The 18,111-nt window shown below is 37.6% G+C and overlaps 1 protein-coding gene across 1 annotated transcript in view; it reads right to left on the minus strand.

The window, feature by feature from the left end:
* The window catches only part of PDE4B (phosphodiesterase 4B), a 45,578-nt gene that overhangs the window by 15,423 nt on the left and 12,044 nt on the right, over nt 1–18,111 (minus strand). Inside the window, exon 2 of the mRNA XM_040232659.1 lies at nt 3,448–3,541. Coding sequence (XP_040088593.1) covers nt 3,448–3,541 — 94 coding nt within the window. The remainder of the gene's footprint in view (nt 1–3,447; nt 3,542–18,111) is intronic.

An 18,111-nucleotide genomic window follows, 5' to 3' on the forward strand; every position in this document is an offset into this window, starting at 1 on the left:
CTGGAATGTTACAATGAAGAAACCCATTACCCACAGAGAATGCCATTTGGACATTAATGAGTGTTTCCCTATGCAGGCATTGGAACAACTGATGGGCTTCCCTACTCTGAATTTCCTCTGTTAAATGCTTAGCCAGAGCCATACGGAAATAACCTGAAACATACACTCAAAGAATCATAATAAACACTTTGTGAATTTATGTTTATAGAATGATCAGATTACAATGGGGAAACAGTGGAACTGTACAAAATAAATAAGTAAATAAACAGAAGCAAGAAATGGTCACATCAAAACTCTGATAATGACATCATTGGAGGTGCTTTCTTGGCTAGGTTGCAGCATTTAATCCTGCAAAATTCCTAAATTCTTTTTCAAGATTTTCAAGATGTAGGAGAGAGTTTCAATCCCTCACAGTAAGTCAGGGATTTAAAGGGGGTGACTTTGCTCTGTTTGTAGCAATACTAACTAAATGGTAATATCACATCTAAAGATCTTGCTTAAATCTATGCTCCTTCCCCTGAGTCCTTCCTTCTTCCTGTACCAGCAACTTGAGCCCATTATCCTATGTCAGCATCACAGAGTGTCTGCATTGATTGTCTCTCACCTGCCTTTCAGGCTGTCCATCTGAATACCATCCTCTTAAATGAAACAACACAAGTTTCACAGATCCCTGCAGTGCGGGATTTCCCTCTGTCCTGGATGACATATTGTAACTTTCAATGACTCTTATTGTGATATTGGTCTTTAAGTTTAACTGTAATCAATAAGGTCTTATCATTTTATACTCAGAGCTGTGCTCTAAGAGCCTTTTATATTACTGGAAGTTGTTAATAAAATGTTTTATTGTTAGGTACAACAATCCTGATTCCCAAAGACTTTTCCCCAAAGAATACATCTATTCCTTAGAGGCGATTTTCTTCTATATGTTCTGACACCCTAATAACCTTCTTTCCCAAAGAAGTGCCAGGTATTTAGATTTAGGAGTCAAGAGAGCAAAGTCCTAATTCTGACTTTGGAACATTTTAAAATTAATTTGGTCAAGCTAAGTTGCCTTCTGTTCCTCAGTTCTCTTTCTTGGAAAATGAGGAAACTAGATGAAGCCATTAAAGTCCCTTTAAAATCTGACATTTTATGAAGAAGACTCCAGAATACCCACCAGGCTCACAGAAAGTAGAGTTCTATGTCTTGCACTTGCTATTTGGAAACAAGGTTTGTTTGTTTGCTTTTGAATATTATCAAACTATAAGCCTACAATTCATTCCAGAGAGTCTGGGTTGCCAGGTTTGTCTTAGTAAGATGATAAACTCCATCCGTACAAGAGTCACAGAAAATTAGAGCTGGAATGGACTGAGGATGTCATCTACTCCAGTATTCCCATTTTATAACTGAAATAGCTGATGAATCTTTTGCTCATATGATGGACTTTTTTCTCCCTAAATTTTCTGAAGAATATTTAAAATTTTTATCTGTCTGTCTAGTTTGATCAGGTCTACCTTGTACATATACACATTCATGTATACAAATGCACACACAAACATGCTCACACTCAACACCCTCCAAATGCTAGGTGTGTATGGACTGAGATTCTAACAGCCTTCCTCAAACAACCTGCTCTTGATAATTTAATTTTGGAATAATAAGAAGCCAGATGATAGGCTTTCCTCAAGAGAAACACCTCAATAGCAAATGAAATATCCCATGGAATTGACAGTTCTTAGTTCCTGAGATGCAGTGTTGAGACTGAGAACTCATTTTTATTATCTTCTCAGCTTTCTCACTTGATAGCCTTCGATGCTAAAATAAGAATAATTGGTATACTAAAATATTCTCATGGTCCTTGGCAAGCCATTAGTGAAAGAGGCGACAAGTAAAGAGGACTGCTTAGGTGCAACCTTGGGTGATAACAGGCTCAGAGACTTCCTGTAGCTTTACTCCAGTGCTCAGAGTCTCTTTTGAGAAGACAGACAAGCCTTGGTATCTTAACATGCAATGTTTACAAAAACAAAAATGAGTTCTTGCACCTACTGATTTTATTCTTCTTTACCATAGTCATTAACCTGTAAAATGTCCCTAAAACGGCCTCTAGGTTATGAAAAATGATTGGGTGTTTCACAGACCAGAGCATATTTAAAATGGACAGAAGATGCCTGTCTTCAAGGAATAAAGTGGGAATAATGGAGAAGATAAGGATCAGTATATAATGCTTTCTGTTCAATTAGATTCTAGCTCCTCTTGGAACTAGGCTACATGAAAAAATCTTTTCTTTGTTCTCTGACAAAGGTTGTTGCAACTGCTGCTGGAGAAAATCAGGTGCTGCAGATACCCACATACTGGAAATAGTGGAAAGGCACTTGTCAATCACGCCAGCGCCTACTGGCCACAGAGAAGTGCTGCGAGCTTTGTATTAGGCAGATCAGAGATTGATCTGCTGATAGCAGGAAGGCTTTGGTGTTAGGGAAATAGAAATGTTTTCTTTAAATAAAACCAGAAGAGGTATGTGTTTCCATAAGATGTCCAGGCAAATGTTCACTGATGTAGGATATGTAGCAATGCCAAAAAGAAGAGAGGTATAATGTTCATTTGTAAGAATAGGTCATTTCCCTGGAAAATGGAATTCTGCTAAATAAGCATAGCGCAGTGGTAATTGAAAGTCAACAGGATCAGAGTTTAAATGCTACCCATTCACTTTGAAGTACAGATTGGCAGATCCTGCAGGCTTGATTTAAGAAAAATATGCAATGGAATGGCTTTAAACACAAAATCAGAAATCCCTAGTAATCAAACAGGATGCATGACAGTAGTCACTAGGCATGGCTGCAAACCCTTCCGGTCAGTGCATGTTTTAAATACTAGCAATGTGAAGGCAGAGCATAAAAGGTAAGTATGAAATCAGGGAGATAAGCATGCTGCTTGCAGAAGGCCAACTCTTTCAGAGAGGTGATGATTCTTTCTGCCCTCCTCCAATTATCTCTAAGAAACACCTTAGCAAAGCAATAGTCAAATAGTTTCCAAAGCCTATTATCATGGGTCAAATCACCTTTTGCTCAAAGCCCAGTTATTGGAAGAATTGAAAGAATACCACATCAGAGGAGCCAATTGAAATTGTCCCTAAGGTTTGGATGATCACAGCCCCCTACTCCCACCCTTTGAGAGGTCTTGACAGAGACCAAGGTGGGTGGGTAGATAGTGAGCTGAGGTCTACATAAATTCAACTAGCCCATGATAACCTTCTCTCTTTGATGGATATTTTAATTCATTTTTTAAAACAAAACCTTCTTTTTTTTTTTTTTACCTTAAAGGTTGTCTTCAGTTCTTATTTTAAATGGATTTGCTTTTCTGTGACTTAACCCAGTTCCAAACTCACACAGTAATATCCCCAGATAGGTTGAAGAAATTAACACTAAAAAAAATTCAGTTATGGAACAGTTTTTTTGGTGAATATCTTACCTAAGAAAGTATTTGAAATGTATTCGGACACCTGGTTCCCTGATCGGCTCATTTCTGAAAGGTGTGTCAGCTCTCGGTTCAGCATTCTTTTGAACTGTTTATAAAAAACAAAATTGTATTAACCACCTAAAAAAATAGCAAATTATTATTTTAGATGCTTCCAACTTTATTAAGAACCAAGAGACTGGGTAAGCAGATATCATTAGATAAATAACTCTGTTTCTACAAAACACAATATCCCCTTAATGTGAAATTGTTCCAACGTCACCTTAGAAAAAAGAGGTTTTTTCAGGATGTCTTAGAATTAACATCTGATTTCTTTTGAAGATGTAAACATAGGAAAAGGAATTTTAATAGAAGTTAAGATAATTTCACTTAAAAATGTAACCACATTTTAAAATATATTTATTGAAAATTAACTCTAAAATATAATTTAATAATCTATACAGTAAGAGGCTATTAAATGTAAAAAATTTTAGGGAGAACAGAAGAAAAGATAAGCAACCTTTAAAAACAGAGATGAGTAAAATGAACAGGGTTAAAATGGAAATAGACAGCACAGTCTATTTAAATACAATGTAATACAACATGTCCTTACTTCACAATAAGCCGCCTCAGCAGGCTAAGTGATAAAACAGTTAAATCATTACAGAGGCTTTTCAGCTGCACAGAAAACATACTGTAAAGGTTTCACATGCTACCAAAGATAATGGAATCAAATTAACCCACCTTGATGTAACCCCAAGATACAGATAACAAATAGTTTGCCTCAGGCATTTTGGAAAGCACTTCTTGCCACAATCCACAAATCCCCTTTGAAAGAATTCACAGTTCTGAGAGCAGTCCCAACAGGATCGGGAAAGCCTTGCAGATTCAGTGGTGAAATAATCAAAACTTATGAAAGACAAAGCCTCCAAAATTTAGGGCATTTCCTAATCCAAACAAAGCCCATCTTCGCCTGTGCTCCCTGCTTCTTTCCTGGCAGAGAGAGTAATGAAATCAGGAATTGCACGAAGGAGCAAGAGCCTGTCCAAATGCATTCAGCTGGCTGGTTTGCAACACTTATGAATTATGAATAGTCCTGGTGGCCGAAGGGGTTTCCACTCTAGATTAGTCCTGCTCAGCTGAACTCTGCAAGGAAGGAACAATTCTTCTTTCCTGAGGGGATACCAGGCTGGGAAACACAGCCATCTTTTTAAAAGGAGAAGATTAAAATGGAGGAAGCCCCATGAATATTTAAGGAATCCGAAGTCTGTACCCTCCCCCATTTCATCTAGGTGTTTTTAACCCTCTCCACTGCGGAGACCCGGACATTGCAGATACAGCCTTTGCACAGAACTAAGCTGATTTAAGGGTTTCCAAGTGATGGTGTGTTTTATTATTTTCTGAACATTGAAAAAGTTAAAACTGTGGCTGTTTTTCAAATTAGACTTTCAGAATACGAGAATATTTTTTTTAATTTATTTATTTATTTTTAATTTTTACTTTACAATTCTGTATTGGTTTTGGCATAGATTGTTTTAAGCTAGCTTTTAGGGGGATTTTTTGCACATCAACGGCAGGCCAGCGCATTTAGACTTCTTTCACAATGAAATGATTGGGAATTAATCTATTTAATTTTAAAAGTACTTTGTACACAGAATGCAATTCTCTGTCCTCCATCAGCTCATTAATATGCACATGAGACTCCATTTGACAAATGAATTAAACACACTTAACTTTTCCATTTAGGATCTGGAGTGTGTTAGGAAATACAAGCTATCGTTTGCTGCATGAATGGAGAATTATTCAGGGTTATGAATGACTGTGCTGTTTCGGTATTTCAGTGTTACATCTTCTAATTCATGAAAAAAATATTTAAGCGTTAAATTAATCTTTATTTTGTTTTGCTTTTGCAATATGGAGCATGTTGAGGAATTCTTTCCTATAGTGTCTCTTTCTTTCTCTCTCTCTCTTACCTTGTCAGCTTTAGAAAGATCACAGGCATGAAGAAAGTCAGAGACTAGAGCTCTGCAGTGGGATTCCCCACCAGGCCCATCCTACTCCCCTCCTCCCTCCTCCATTGCCCTACCCCCTGGACTTCAGTTCAAGTACAGCATGTTAAAGAAATAGCGAAGCACCATGGCAACAGCCCCTGCACGCAGTTGCAATTGGCTCTCTTTCCTGTGAGGCATTCCCCTTTTAAATGAGCATCCTGCAGCGGCAATGGCGTCACGTCAAGCATCCAGGCCCACTCCACACCACTGCCTGTGCCCAGGATACCAAGCTTTTCGAGGTGAAGCCAATGCAAGTCAGTATTGTGGTCCTCTGGCTCACGGCTCGAGGCACTGTCCTCAAAGAGGCATGTACCATCACCCTCTTTCAGGGGAACCCTGCTGCTAGTGGATGTTTGGGTCTTCCCTCCCATGATACAAATGTTGGTGACAGTCACCAGAAATCTCTGAATTACTCATCATCTGAGCTAGTGTGTTTTACTTATTGAACCACTCTGCAATCTGAACTCCAGGTGAATCAGAACTTCCAGGTGTAAGTTCTAAGTTCTTTATTTTTTAAGACATAACAACTCAGTCATAAAAGCCTCTCATTTTCAGTTCTCAAAAGATAGGCACTTACACTAGAAGACTTAGAAACTGAAAAAGACAGGTTTCTGTGCTCTGACGAATCAGCTGAATTTTGGCAAAGAAACAAACTTTACTAGGAGCATTGCAAAAAATATCTTGTAGAAAACATAGAGACAGATGATATCTTTAATTATGTCTCTGTGCTAGACTTAGCCAAATGCAACATTCACACAGTCATCTTCATTTTGGTTCCTTTAATCTCTTGGAAAAACTTAGCAAGATCTTGGCGTCAGTCAGGTTCATACTAGTTGAATAATTTTGTTTCATCCCATATATTTTATAAATATTTAATGGACACCTGAGACATGCCAAGCAACGCATTGAGGATATAGCAGTAAAAACACAAAAACAAAAACTCCTCCAAACAAACAAACAAAAAACACTATTCAGGCTTTTAATCAGTTTCACCCTAGTAGAAATAATCAGATATATTAGGGCATCTTCCTTAACCAACGCAGGTAAGGGTGGGGCCAACTCTTTATTGGCCACATTGGCCTCTCAGTTCAGAATATAAGAGCAGGTAGAAATTCAATCATAATAGACTAGGAGAGACTTTCCTTCTTACGTTTTTCCTATTTCCTGTCAATCAGTCCCAGTGTGGGAACAGGAAGGTGACTCTAAGATAAAGGGCTGAGAATAAATCAGACTCCTCACCTTTCTTGCAGAGCTCACAGCAGGGTCAGGGAACTCATGTAAGTAACAGGTGAAAACTGCCTCTCTCCTTCTCATGCCTAAATTAGTTCTTCAATGAGCCTTTACGGCTTCCCTGGTGGCTCAATGGTAAAGAATCCACCTGCAGTGCAGGAGATGCAGGTTGGATCCCTTGTCTGGAAGATCCCCTGGAGAAGGAAACAGCCATCCACTCCAATATTCTTGCCTGGGAAATCCCATGTATAGAGGAGCCTGGCAAGATACAGTCCATGGGGTCACAAAAGAACTGGACAAGACTTAGTGACTAAACAACAAGCAACATGAGCATTTTGCTAAGGGCATGACAGTGCCACCGAAACCCAACGTCATCTTAAGGCGAACATAAAACACACAGCAGGATGAGGTATGCGGATGGAGGTCACTCAGTATTAGAAACTGACCGTGTCCTTTAAATATTGCTTAGCAGTAGTCTTTAGTTTTTCTTCTTCCTAAGGAAGGGTTCGACTAAAGGCAATCACTGCTCTCATCAAAAAACATTTATGAATGGCCCATTTATATTGAGCTGGGTACAAATTAAGATAGACATTGCCATGGAGGAGCAGACAGGGGGTATCTTTTACATTCCAGTAATGCAGAGTATGACAAGAGCTGGACTGCATGATGAGACACACCAAGGAACGGAATAGCTTATGTTTGGGGTTTAGGCTGGGGAGAGAGTTAGGGAGCTTAGCTTAGTGGGATTTTCAGCATCTGATTCCCATATGGGAGTTGTTTCTGTTGAGCCAGAGGCAGCTATGATATAGTAGATGAATCTAGACTTTCATTCTCAGCTCTTGATAACAGATAGCAGTCTGGTGAAGTCACCTTAGCTCTTATATACAAAATGAGAGTGATGCATGATTTTAGGATCTCAGCCCAAACCTGTCAAGAGTCTATGATGTATTTTGTGGCTGCCTCCTACAGTCTGGACAGCAGCTTGGTTTACCAGCAACCAAAACTTCCCAGAAAACAAAACTCTCTTAACATTACTGAGAAAAACAACCCAAATCGGAAATGCTTCAGTCCTTAAGAATAAGTCACCAACAAAGGAAGAGAAGTGGTTATTCTCCCTCCAGAGTTTTATATCCCAAGACCCTTGGAGTCTCCCTGTCTCCTTATCAAGTTGGTTGTTCAGTCCAGATAAGAAGATTAAATAGTTCCTTAGGGACACTGTGGCCCCAGGAGTTACAAGATTGAAAGGGAATTAGACATTATTTACTTTAACAAATGGAATAGAGAAATCCACAGACAGAGGCACACTATTTCAAAGACAAACGTGTCTCTACAACTTAAGGTACACAGATCCTATTCTGTTAAGAATCTGCCTTCACAAGAAAACCCTGTTAGAGCTCACCTAGAAATAAGGTCCCAGAGGAAATGGCAAAGCCTCTTTTCAACACAGACAAGCAAAGTTTGTGAATGAACCCTTAGTAATCCAAATTCCTCCAATGCTTCCTTAAGCTTACACCCAACACTAGATTCATGAACACTGCCAGAGATTACAGTGATATTTTAGGGAAAAGAAAAAGATAGCATTCTCAATTTAAATGATTCAATATTGTTTGCCTAGTATATATCTCCTCTGTAAAATCATACGCGATTTTTTTTTTTTGAGTAGGATGGCTTTATGATGGGAAGTTATTTAAAATATATAGATGAGCAAAAGCCGAAATTCAGTTACACTTGATGTAAACATTTGGTTTTGTGGCTTCAGTTTTTCTTTAGCTTCAATGCTACATACTAAGAGTATTTGTTTCCAAGCCAATTTCTCCTTAAGCGATGGAATACTTCATCACTTTACTATATTTCTCATCAGAGGACTAGTTTGGACTTTGTGCAAAGATCTACAGGCAGGTTAGAAACTCTCTTGAAAAGTTCTTAGTTAAGTTAAATTGATCACACAGGAAGGCAGGATTAGAATGACCTCAGAAATTCATCCCTAAAACTTGGTAATTCTATATTTCTGAGTATAAAACCATCTAGAAGAGTAATAATACAAGAGGCTAGTATCAAGCACATAAGAGGGTTACTTTTAAAACTAATCTGAGCTTGTTAGGGGGACCTAGAAATCACTTAAGAGTGAGTTTTTAGTGATCAAAAATACTCTTCAGCCTATCAAAGACTAGATAAACAGGTACTTTGCTCTCATTGACAACCTTAAGATAAAGTAAGTAGATGAAATTGTACAGATGAAAAAAAGGTTCTCCAGAGAGGAAGACAACCCCCGAAGTCACCCTTGTGGGTGGCCGTCTGCGCAGGAGCCCATCTGTGAGACAGGCGCCTTATTGTGTGAGATCTTCCTGTTTTTGCAGTATGAAACAACTGCCAAAGTCATTAAAGTCACAATGACTTTATTAGGGACTAAATTTTGACTCATATTTTACACTTTGTTAGTCATAACTTAATAAGAATTCCCGGGCATCAGGAAAAGTGAACAGGCTTAAAATTCTGCCTGAAATCATAGAATGCTAGTAGCAGTAGAAGCAAGTTGAAACTGTGGTGGCCCAGTTTAGCAAGAAATGGAAGTAAGATGAGCTCATCTTTTAGTTCTGGCACTGGGCAGATGCATGATCTTGGGTAAAGATGAATTAAATTCTTGGTGCTCAATTCCTGTAGTTGTAAAATGGTGACTTTCTCAGGTTCTTTTTGATTTAAAAAAATTGCATCTTCCATATTCCTAATTTTACATGAGAAAAAATGAAGAAGACCCAAAGAAGTGAAGGACCTGATTCCTAAACACTTACACTTAATTTTGCAAAATCTGATTTAAAAAACAACAATAAAAATGGGAATACAGTGTACTTTTTCTAAAACCCTTTATAAACTCATAGTTTCCACAGTTCTTAGCATTTCAGATTATCTGACAATGTGCATTTCATCTCTTGGGTCCTTTAGTCTTTCCCTATGAACTCTATTAGCTGTTTGAAACTTGCTGTACAATTTCTTTGATGACATGTTTGTCCTATTTAAGAGGCAAATGGAATTGAACTGAGTGAGTTGCTAATGGGGTTAAGAAAGGAATAATCTGCCATTGTCCATTAATATCTACTTAACTAGAGACTATATAGTTCTGTCAACTACAAACTGGCACTTGCCATCTACCTCTACAGGATTAAATCACATGCTGCTGCAGCTGGTGACCTTCAATACCCCCTAAAGGGAGTTCAGGGTGACAGCAGAAATGAGGCACTCTGTGCTTAAGGAGAATTTGGCAGGACAGCTCTTCAGATAGTTAAAGATTTTCAGGAGCTGATTTTATGAGCCCCAATTCTTGTATCTCCTCATATCTATAAAAGCACCATAATCCTTCATAGTGATGACTGCTTCTTGTGACTAGCAGAAAACTTCATGGGATAAGCAGAAACTTTCTGGAAAAATATGTGCTCAATTGCATGTATTCCCCCTTCACCAACATCATATATATATACTGACCTTTCCCCCTGCTTCTTTGAAGCAGTTTCCCAGAGCTATCTGAAGTACTGTCTCCCTGGGTGCAGTCTGCATTTAGCCTCAAATAAAACTTAACTCACATCTTTCATGTTGTGGGTTTTGTTTTTTTTTTTAAGTTGACAATTCCATTATTGGGCATTCTAGCAGACACATATTGCTGTATTAATACCTAGAGTAAATCCCTGGTGCTCCAAGGAATATAACTAAGTCTTTCTTACTGTCCATGTGCCAGATCAGAAAGAAAAACATCTAAACATATTAGAATTGAGTGATTTTCTTAACTGTACAGTAACATCATAATCCACAATAAATAAGTATGCAATGAAAAACAATCATGGAAACCTCTACCATAATTCTGTAACAAAACACGGGCATTTAGGATGAAGCTAAAATGGAGTAATTCCATTTGCTGGTTAGAGGACTAGTATCTGTTCAAGTGATATTTTAAAAGTCAAAGTAGAGACAAACCTCTGGCACTTTCATATGTAGAACTGAAAAACATCAAAAGAATTTAAATATAACTTTGAATATAATTGCTCTACAACTTGATACTAGGTCTTGAACAGTTCTCAAAATCATTAGTTGTTTCTTCTTACCCATCTGTTTATCTATACTCTTTGCTGCTTTTTTTTTTTTTTTTTAGATTTTCTAAAAACTTTTCAAGAGGAGATTTGGCACATATTATCGGGATGCTAAAAAACTGACTTTTCCTAGACCTAAAGGATTCCTCATAAAAATATTAAGAGAAATTTTTTATGAACTAAAATTCCCCTAACTCTGAGAGTAGCTCAATGACACAATTAAAAAGACAAAAGACACTATTTTTATAAAGACATATTTTCACTATGCATTTAACTATAACTTATATACATTTAACTATAAATTATATAATTTATAGCTTATAAATATAGTATGTGAGCATATATATGTTTTCATATATGTAGGGTGTCTGGATTTAGTAAATAAATATTCAAGATACTGAGTTAAATTTAAATTTCAGATAAACAACAAATGTTTCTTTTTAGTATAAATATGTATCAGATATTACATGTCCCAAATATCTCTTAAAGAGATTGGATTTTAAAGTCATACCACTCATAACGTGTCAGATTTGGAGGTATAGTATATTCTTAGATAATTCAAAATATTCAAACTTGTTCTTTTTGATAGGAGTATTTCCTTTTGATGAGAAACACCTGCAACTGTTACTGGCGCTTCATAATTTCAATTTATGTACTTGAGTTTTCCCTTTTAATCTGGTTGTTAATAGTGACAGACCCCCAACACCCCCCCTCAAAAAAGGGGCTATGGCAGATTTGGGATGCTGGCCTGATAACTAAATACAGCATCAGTTCATTTCAGTTCAGTCGCTCAGTGGTGTCCGACTCTTTGGGACCCCATGAATTGCAGCACGCCAGGCTTCCCTGTCCATCACCAACTCGCGGAATTCACTCAAACTCACGTCCATTGAGTCGGTGATGCCATCCAGCCATTTCATCCTCTGGCGTCCCCTTTCCTCCTGCCCCCAATCCTTCCCAGCATCAGAGTCTCTTCCAATGAGTCAACTCTTCGCATGAGGTGGCCAAAGTACTGGAGTTTCAGCTTTAGCATCATTCCTTCCAAAGAAATCCCAGGGCTGATCTCCTTCAGAATGGACTGGTTGGATCTCCTTGCAGTCCAAGGGACTCTCAAGAGTCTTCTCCAACACCACAGTTCAAAAGCATCAATTCTTCGGCACTCAGCCTTCTTCACAGTCCAACTCTCACATCCATACATGACCACAGGAAAAACCATAGCCTTGACTAGACAGACCTTTGTTGGCAAAGTAATGTCTCTGCTTTAGAATATGCTATCTAGGTTGGTCATCACTTTTCTTCCAAGGAGTAAGCGTCTTTTAATTTCATGGCTGCAGTCACCATCTACAGTGATTTTGGAGCCCCCCAAAATAAAGTCTGCCACTGTTTCCACTGTTTCCCCATCTATTTCCCATGAAGTGATGGGACCAGATGCCATGATCTTCGTTTTCTGAATGTTGAGCTTTAAGCCAACTTTTTCACTCTCCACTTTCACTTTCATCAAGAGGCTTTTTAGTTCCTCTTCACTTTCTGCCATAAGAGTCGTGTCATCTGCATATCTGAGGTGATTGATATTTCTCCCGGCAATCTTGATTCCAGCTTGTGCTTCTTCCAGTCCAGCGTTTCTCATGATGTACTCTGCATATAAGTTAAATAAGCAGGGTGACAACATACAGCCTTGACATACTCCTTTTCCTATTTGGAACCAGTCTGTTGTTCCATGTCCAGTTCTAACTGTTGCTTCCTGACCTGCATACAGATTTCTCAAGAGGCAGGTCAGATGGTCTGGGATTCCCATCTCTCTCAGAATCTTCCACAGTTTATTGTGATCCACACAGTCAAAGGCTTTGGCATGGTCAATAAAGCAGAAATAGATGTTTTTCTGGAACTCTCTTGCTTTTTCTATGATCCAGAGGATGTTGGCAATTTGATCTCTGGTTCCTCTGCTTTTTCTAAAACCAGCTTGAACATCAGGAAGTTCACGGTTCACGTATTGCTGAAGCCTGGCTTGGAAAATTTTGAGCATTACTTTACTAGCATGTGAGATGAGTGCATTTGTGCAGTAGTTTGAGCATTCTTTGGCATTGCCTTTCTTTGGGATTGGAATGAAAACTGACCTTTTCCAGTCCTGTGGCCACTGCATAGGCTTTATTTATTTATTTTTACAGATGATAAAAATCATTGTAGCAATTGAAAAAAATCGAGGAATCAAGGTACACTATTTAGTTACTCTTTTGCTTTTACATTTAAGCTTTCTATCACTTTTTCTGTGCAAGATGGTTAATATTTAACCTCAAGCTTCTAAAGCCAGCTCTAAGGCCATGGGATGTTAATATGATCCCAAAGTAGATGTTCAAGGTTTCTTTTGAACCATTTCACAGCCAGAGGTTCTACAACTTGCTACATTTTTAAAATTAGAAATCTTACCATGGATCAGACCCATGGACAGTTCAGTCTAATGCCCTCTCTTGACTAGTGGAAAACATGTTTTGTGCTTGAAAGCTTTCATATTTAACTTGAAAGCAATACCCCAGAACAAGAAAGTCATCCCCATAAGGACTGGTCATGACTCTCTTTAAGAACTGATTTCCAATTTTATCCTATTACATCCTCTGTGTTGTTTAAAATCCTGTATTAAATATTGCCTTATTAAAATTTTCAGTATTTTTGTAGCCAAAAAATTCTACCATAGCTGATTTTTGAGATTACTACTATACTTATTTTAAACACATTATGTGGCATATATTGTGTTTAATGTTAATGATATTGATTTCTGCTACCAATTGTCATATGCCCTTTGAGATAAAAGACAACAGGATATTTCAAAACTTGCCCTGGGAATCATTGCTTCCCAGGTTTGGGACAACCCCCTAGTTTGGAAATTTTCAAGATTAAGTCTAGGGACCATCAAATAAAGAAAGAAAATCCCCAGATGACATTGAAATATCATTTTCTTCCTTGAATAAATATACGCTATCTGTTTTAGTATTTTGATAATCCCTATACTAGAAGATGACCTGCAAACTGAGAAGAATCTGCCATAGATGAGAGATTTGAGTATATTTTAAGCCTTAAAGGATGAATTGTCTCAAGTAATTTATCTTCATAAAAGATAGTCAACTTGTTTTACGTTTTGTATTTCCTGTTATTAGCTACTAAAATTTGTTAAGAGATGGATGGATACTTTGAACAGGTATCCATACAGTGCACTCCCAGATGTTTAAGTTTGTTGGAGCATGAAAGGATTATAAAAATAGTTTCAGAGTTGGATGCATAGATTATACATGAAGTAGAAAAGGGTTCTGATTATAGGATGGCTTTACCAGTGGGGTTTAACAGCATAAATAAGACTCTAACAATAGACTCAACATCATAATACCATGACATAGGATCAGCTGAGTATCCAACTAGGTCTGAAAATAAAACCCTATATTGTAACTTAGACTGAGAAACTTGGCAAGTTGTTGAGCTTCTTAGAGACTGTTCTTCTACCTTTAAAATGAGAAGGTTAGAAAATTATATATACAGTGGTTGCCAAAGTGTATGAGACCTTTGTAGAATTTGCACTTAAAACTGAATTTTGTCTCTGAATTTTAAAAGAATCTGAGCTCCTGGCATCTTTTTTACTTGATTTGCATCTGGGTGGAGGTTTCAGTTGGCTCTTCAGCACCTAAACTCCTTTCATTGTTGACAAGAAATTAACCAGAGAATTCCCCTGATATGCTGCTGCAGGTGTGATGCAGGGCTATGTCATACAGACTATGTGACCCATGAGTTACTCATAGAAGTTCTGGCTTGCTGGTTGACCTTTAGATTATTCACTAGTCTAAGGAGTGCAAACCAGAATTGCCAGAAAGATAGATGAAGCCTGTCAGATGAAGCTGTAACTCAACATGGCCTTGTATTAAAGCCATACCTTTAGAAAGTTTATTTTGGAGATGGCCAGCTGTTTGAACTCTAGCCTTTCATGATTTCATGACTTAGCCAATTTCAGGAAATTAAGAGACTTCAGAAGTTATCTTGTATTAAACAGAAGCCATGAATGGCCACAGACTGCCTGCCTGATATAAGGTGATAACTGCACTAAATATGGATTTTATTCAGATTTCCACAGTTGAGGTCAATCCAGTAACACATCTGAATTGAATATATGGCCAGGGTAGGGATGAGACGAATAGCAGCAATATGTCAGGAATGAAAAGTACAACCAGTAATGGCATAAGGACTAAGCTGCTATGCTTCAGATACAGCAGATATGGTTGTATTTTAGACATGACATGTATTTACCTCCATGCTTCCAACTGAGTGTGCAATGACTATTGTAACTCTCTGTAGACTTTATATTCTTGTCCACAGAATGCAGATTTCCCAAGAGAAAAATAAGCTGAATACTCTAGTGTCAAACCAAACAACAATAAAAACATGCTTCATATTTCTGCTTGCAAAGAAAGAGCATATATTTCTAAGACTTTGTTCTCTATTATCTGATTGATTTGGAAGAAGGCTCCTGTACAAACTTTTCCTGCTTCTGAGGGTACTTTGAAGAGTCACTGTAAACCAGATGGGGACCTCTTAACAAAGCTAACAATTAGGAAAACTAGTATTGGTTATAGGAAGCACCTATGTGTAGCATGGTATATTGCAACAAGAAACAGAATTCTTGGATTCTAATAGATTTGCCGCAAATAATATAGCTGGTTCTCAACAAATTAAGTTTCCAAGTGTGTGAAAGTTTTAGTTGCTCAGCCATGCCCAACTCTTTGGGACCCCATGTACTGTAGCTCACCAGGCTCTTCTCTCCATGGAATTTTCCAGACAAGAATACTGGAGTGGGTAGCCATTCCCTTCTCCAAGGGATTTTCCCAACCCAGGAATCGAACCCAGGTCTCCCACATTGCGGGCAGATTCTTTACCACCTCAGCCATCAAGCAAGCCCAGCCTTCATGCAATTGATCCAACAAATACTTACTTGAATGCCTACCACATGCCTAGAGCTGTTCCAAATGCCAGATCTATAGTAATGAACTTGGTAGAAACAATTCATGTCACCAATAACATTAGAGTCAAAGAGAGGGGATTAGTAAAAAAAAAAAAAAAGAAGAAGAAGTTCTATAACAACAATAACAAAAGTAAAAAATCATAAATTGTGACAGCAAATTGTAAAACAAATAAGCTACTGAGTTAGGATAATCACAATAAAAATGGCCTCTCTAAAGAGATACCATCTAAGCTGAGGTCTGAATAGTAATAGGGAGGATTGGTTGAATGCTAACTTTAAAATTCTTTGATTATATATTTTGGTAGAAAGTCATAGAAAAATAAATTACATTGTAAAGTTCCCATTAATTATTATGTTTAAGTCATCAGACTTTGAAGCAAAGAGAATAGATTTGATTCAAAACATCAGGATTTAGTGTTTGAGGATCTTGGACTCATCAGCTTGCATCTTGGTTTCACATTGAATATGGAGATATAATAATACTTTCTTCTTGGTGATCATCAGATGAGACAACATAGATGAGAATGCTGTGTAAGAAGCAAAGCGCTTTTCAGATAGCTTTCCTTACCATGCTATCTCAAAAATAACAAACAGCTATACACTTAAAGAGAGTGGATCCTTATGTAATGCTCTATCCTGGTACCTCAGGAAGATTTAAGAGCAAATAAGCTGTAAGTGAAGACATGGTCCTTAAAAATCTCTACATGGCCCCATAATTAATGTTCACTCAGGCAGAACCAGAGTTCTTGGGAAAGTGCAGTCTTGGCTCACACTGTTAGATTCAAAAAGAAGTGGTCAAAGAAGAAAAATCTCTCTTGAATTATTACTTACTAATATTTCCTCCTTATTCATTACCTTTATGAAAAACTCATTTTTTTTTTTTACTCAATATATTTATCTTACTCTAAAAATAAAGAGAATCCATTCTTGCCCTGGAGTCATTTGTTTTGTTTGTTTATTTTTGGCAAAGTTCTCCTATTTTATCAAGGGCCCTAGAAAGACTTTATTGAAAAGCAGTCTATGACCTTTGAAAATTTTACTGTTAATATTTTACTTACATAGCATTCAATGATGACCTTACCTTATGCCTCAAACACATAAAAGATTACTAGTAAAGGAGCATTTTTAAATATTGCAAGCAAAACAAAATGAATGCCCTGAAATTAGATTATACTGATTGTAAAGTGCTTGAAAAACAACACTGATTAATCTTGAGATATGGTCAGGGAAGCTCCCATGCAATTGGTAAGAAAGATGCAAATGGATGTTGTGTAACTGGATCCTGAGTGTGTTACAATGCAGCAGGAAAAAATTCTGTGGCAGTTCTTCTTGTCAAGAACACAAGTAAAGTACTGGTCCTCGCCAAAAAAAAATATCAATAAATGCAGATCTAGCGAAATCATTCTGACCAATTATAGAATGGAGCCAGTATCAGTGATCACAGTGGGTAGGAGCTGAGAGAGGAAAGGCACTGCGCCCTTTCATCTTGGTAGATGGGTAGCATCTGACCAGTGAAACTGATCCTTCTGGGCTATTACAGCAGGAGTTGGAGTTCATCTCATTAGTGACCCATCAGAAAGTCCCTAGCTTCTCACAATCAAATTGGTGTGCAAAAGGATACCAGAAATGCACATTACCCCTGGATAATCTAAGCATGTTCCATGAATTTATGAAAATGAAACAAAAAATGTCCCATCTTTAAAGTCCTGTGCCCACTGGTGAAGTCATTAACTGTCCTAGTGTTGGTCAAAACCACGGTAAGTTATCAAAATTCTTCAAGCCAACAAATTTCCTAAGTGAGCAAATCAAGTAGAACTGCAGAGCTTTTCCAAAGAAAACCACCCCAAACCAATTACCATAACTGGCCAAAGCCTTCATTTGCTTTTCACTTCTGTTCTGACCATAAGACAGAAGTAAAGCTATGCCTCCTTGATAATTTTTAGCCCCACTACCCTAAGCAAACGTGAAGCCTCAAAAATCTGAAGCACAATTTCAGGAGTCAACAGCTTGCAGTTTGGAACAGACATAAATAAAACCCCAGATAATGAAAATGTTAGCTATGATATTAACTGATAAGATAGCTAAGAGAATAGTCTATGAAAATTTGATTCAAGTCAAAGTAGCTAAGGCAGGATTTCAAAAAAAAGAAAGTCAAGAAGTCTAGCAGACCTATGATGCATTTGAGCCAAGAGAGGTTTTCTAGCAACAAAATACCAAAAGAGGGGTAAAGCCTACATCTCTTCATTCTCAAGTTATCATAAAACTTCCTTACTTTCAATAGGTCTGCTGATATTGAGCAGATAGAGGGTAAAGAGGAAGTTAGAAGTTC

Source organism: Oryx dammah, unplaced genomic scaffold, assembly GCF_014754425.2.
Source record: "Oryx dammah isolate SB20612 unplaced genomic scaffold, SCBI_Odam_1.1 HiC_scaffold_28, whole genome shotgun sequence".
Classification (NCBI taxonomy): domain Eukaryota; kingdom Metazoa; phylum Chordata; class Mammalia; order Artiodactyla; family Bovidae; genus Oryx; species Oryx dammah.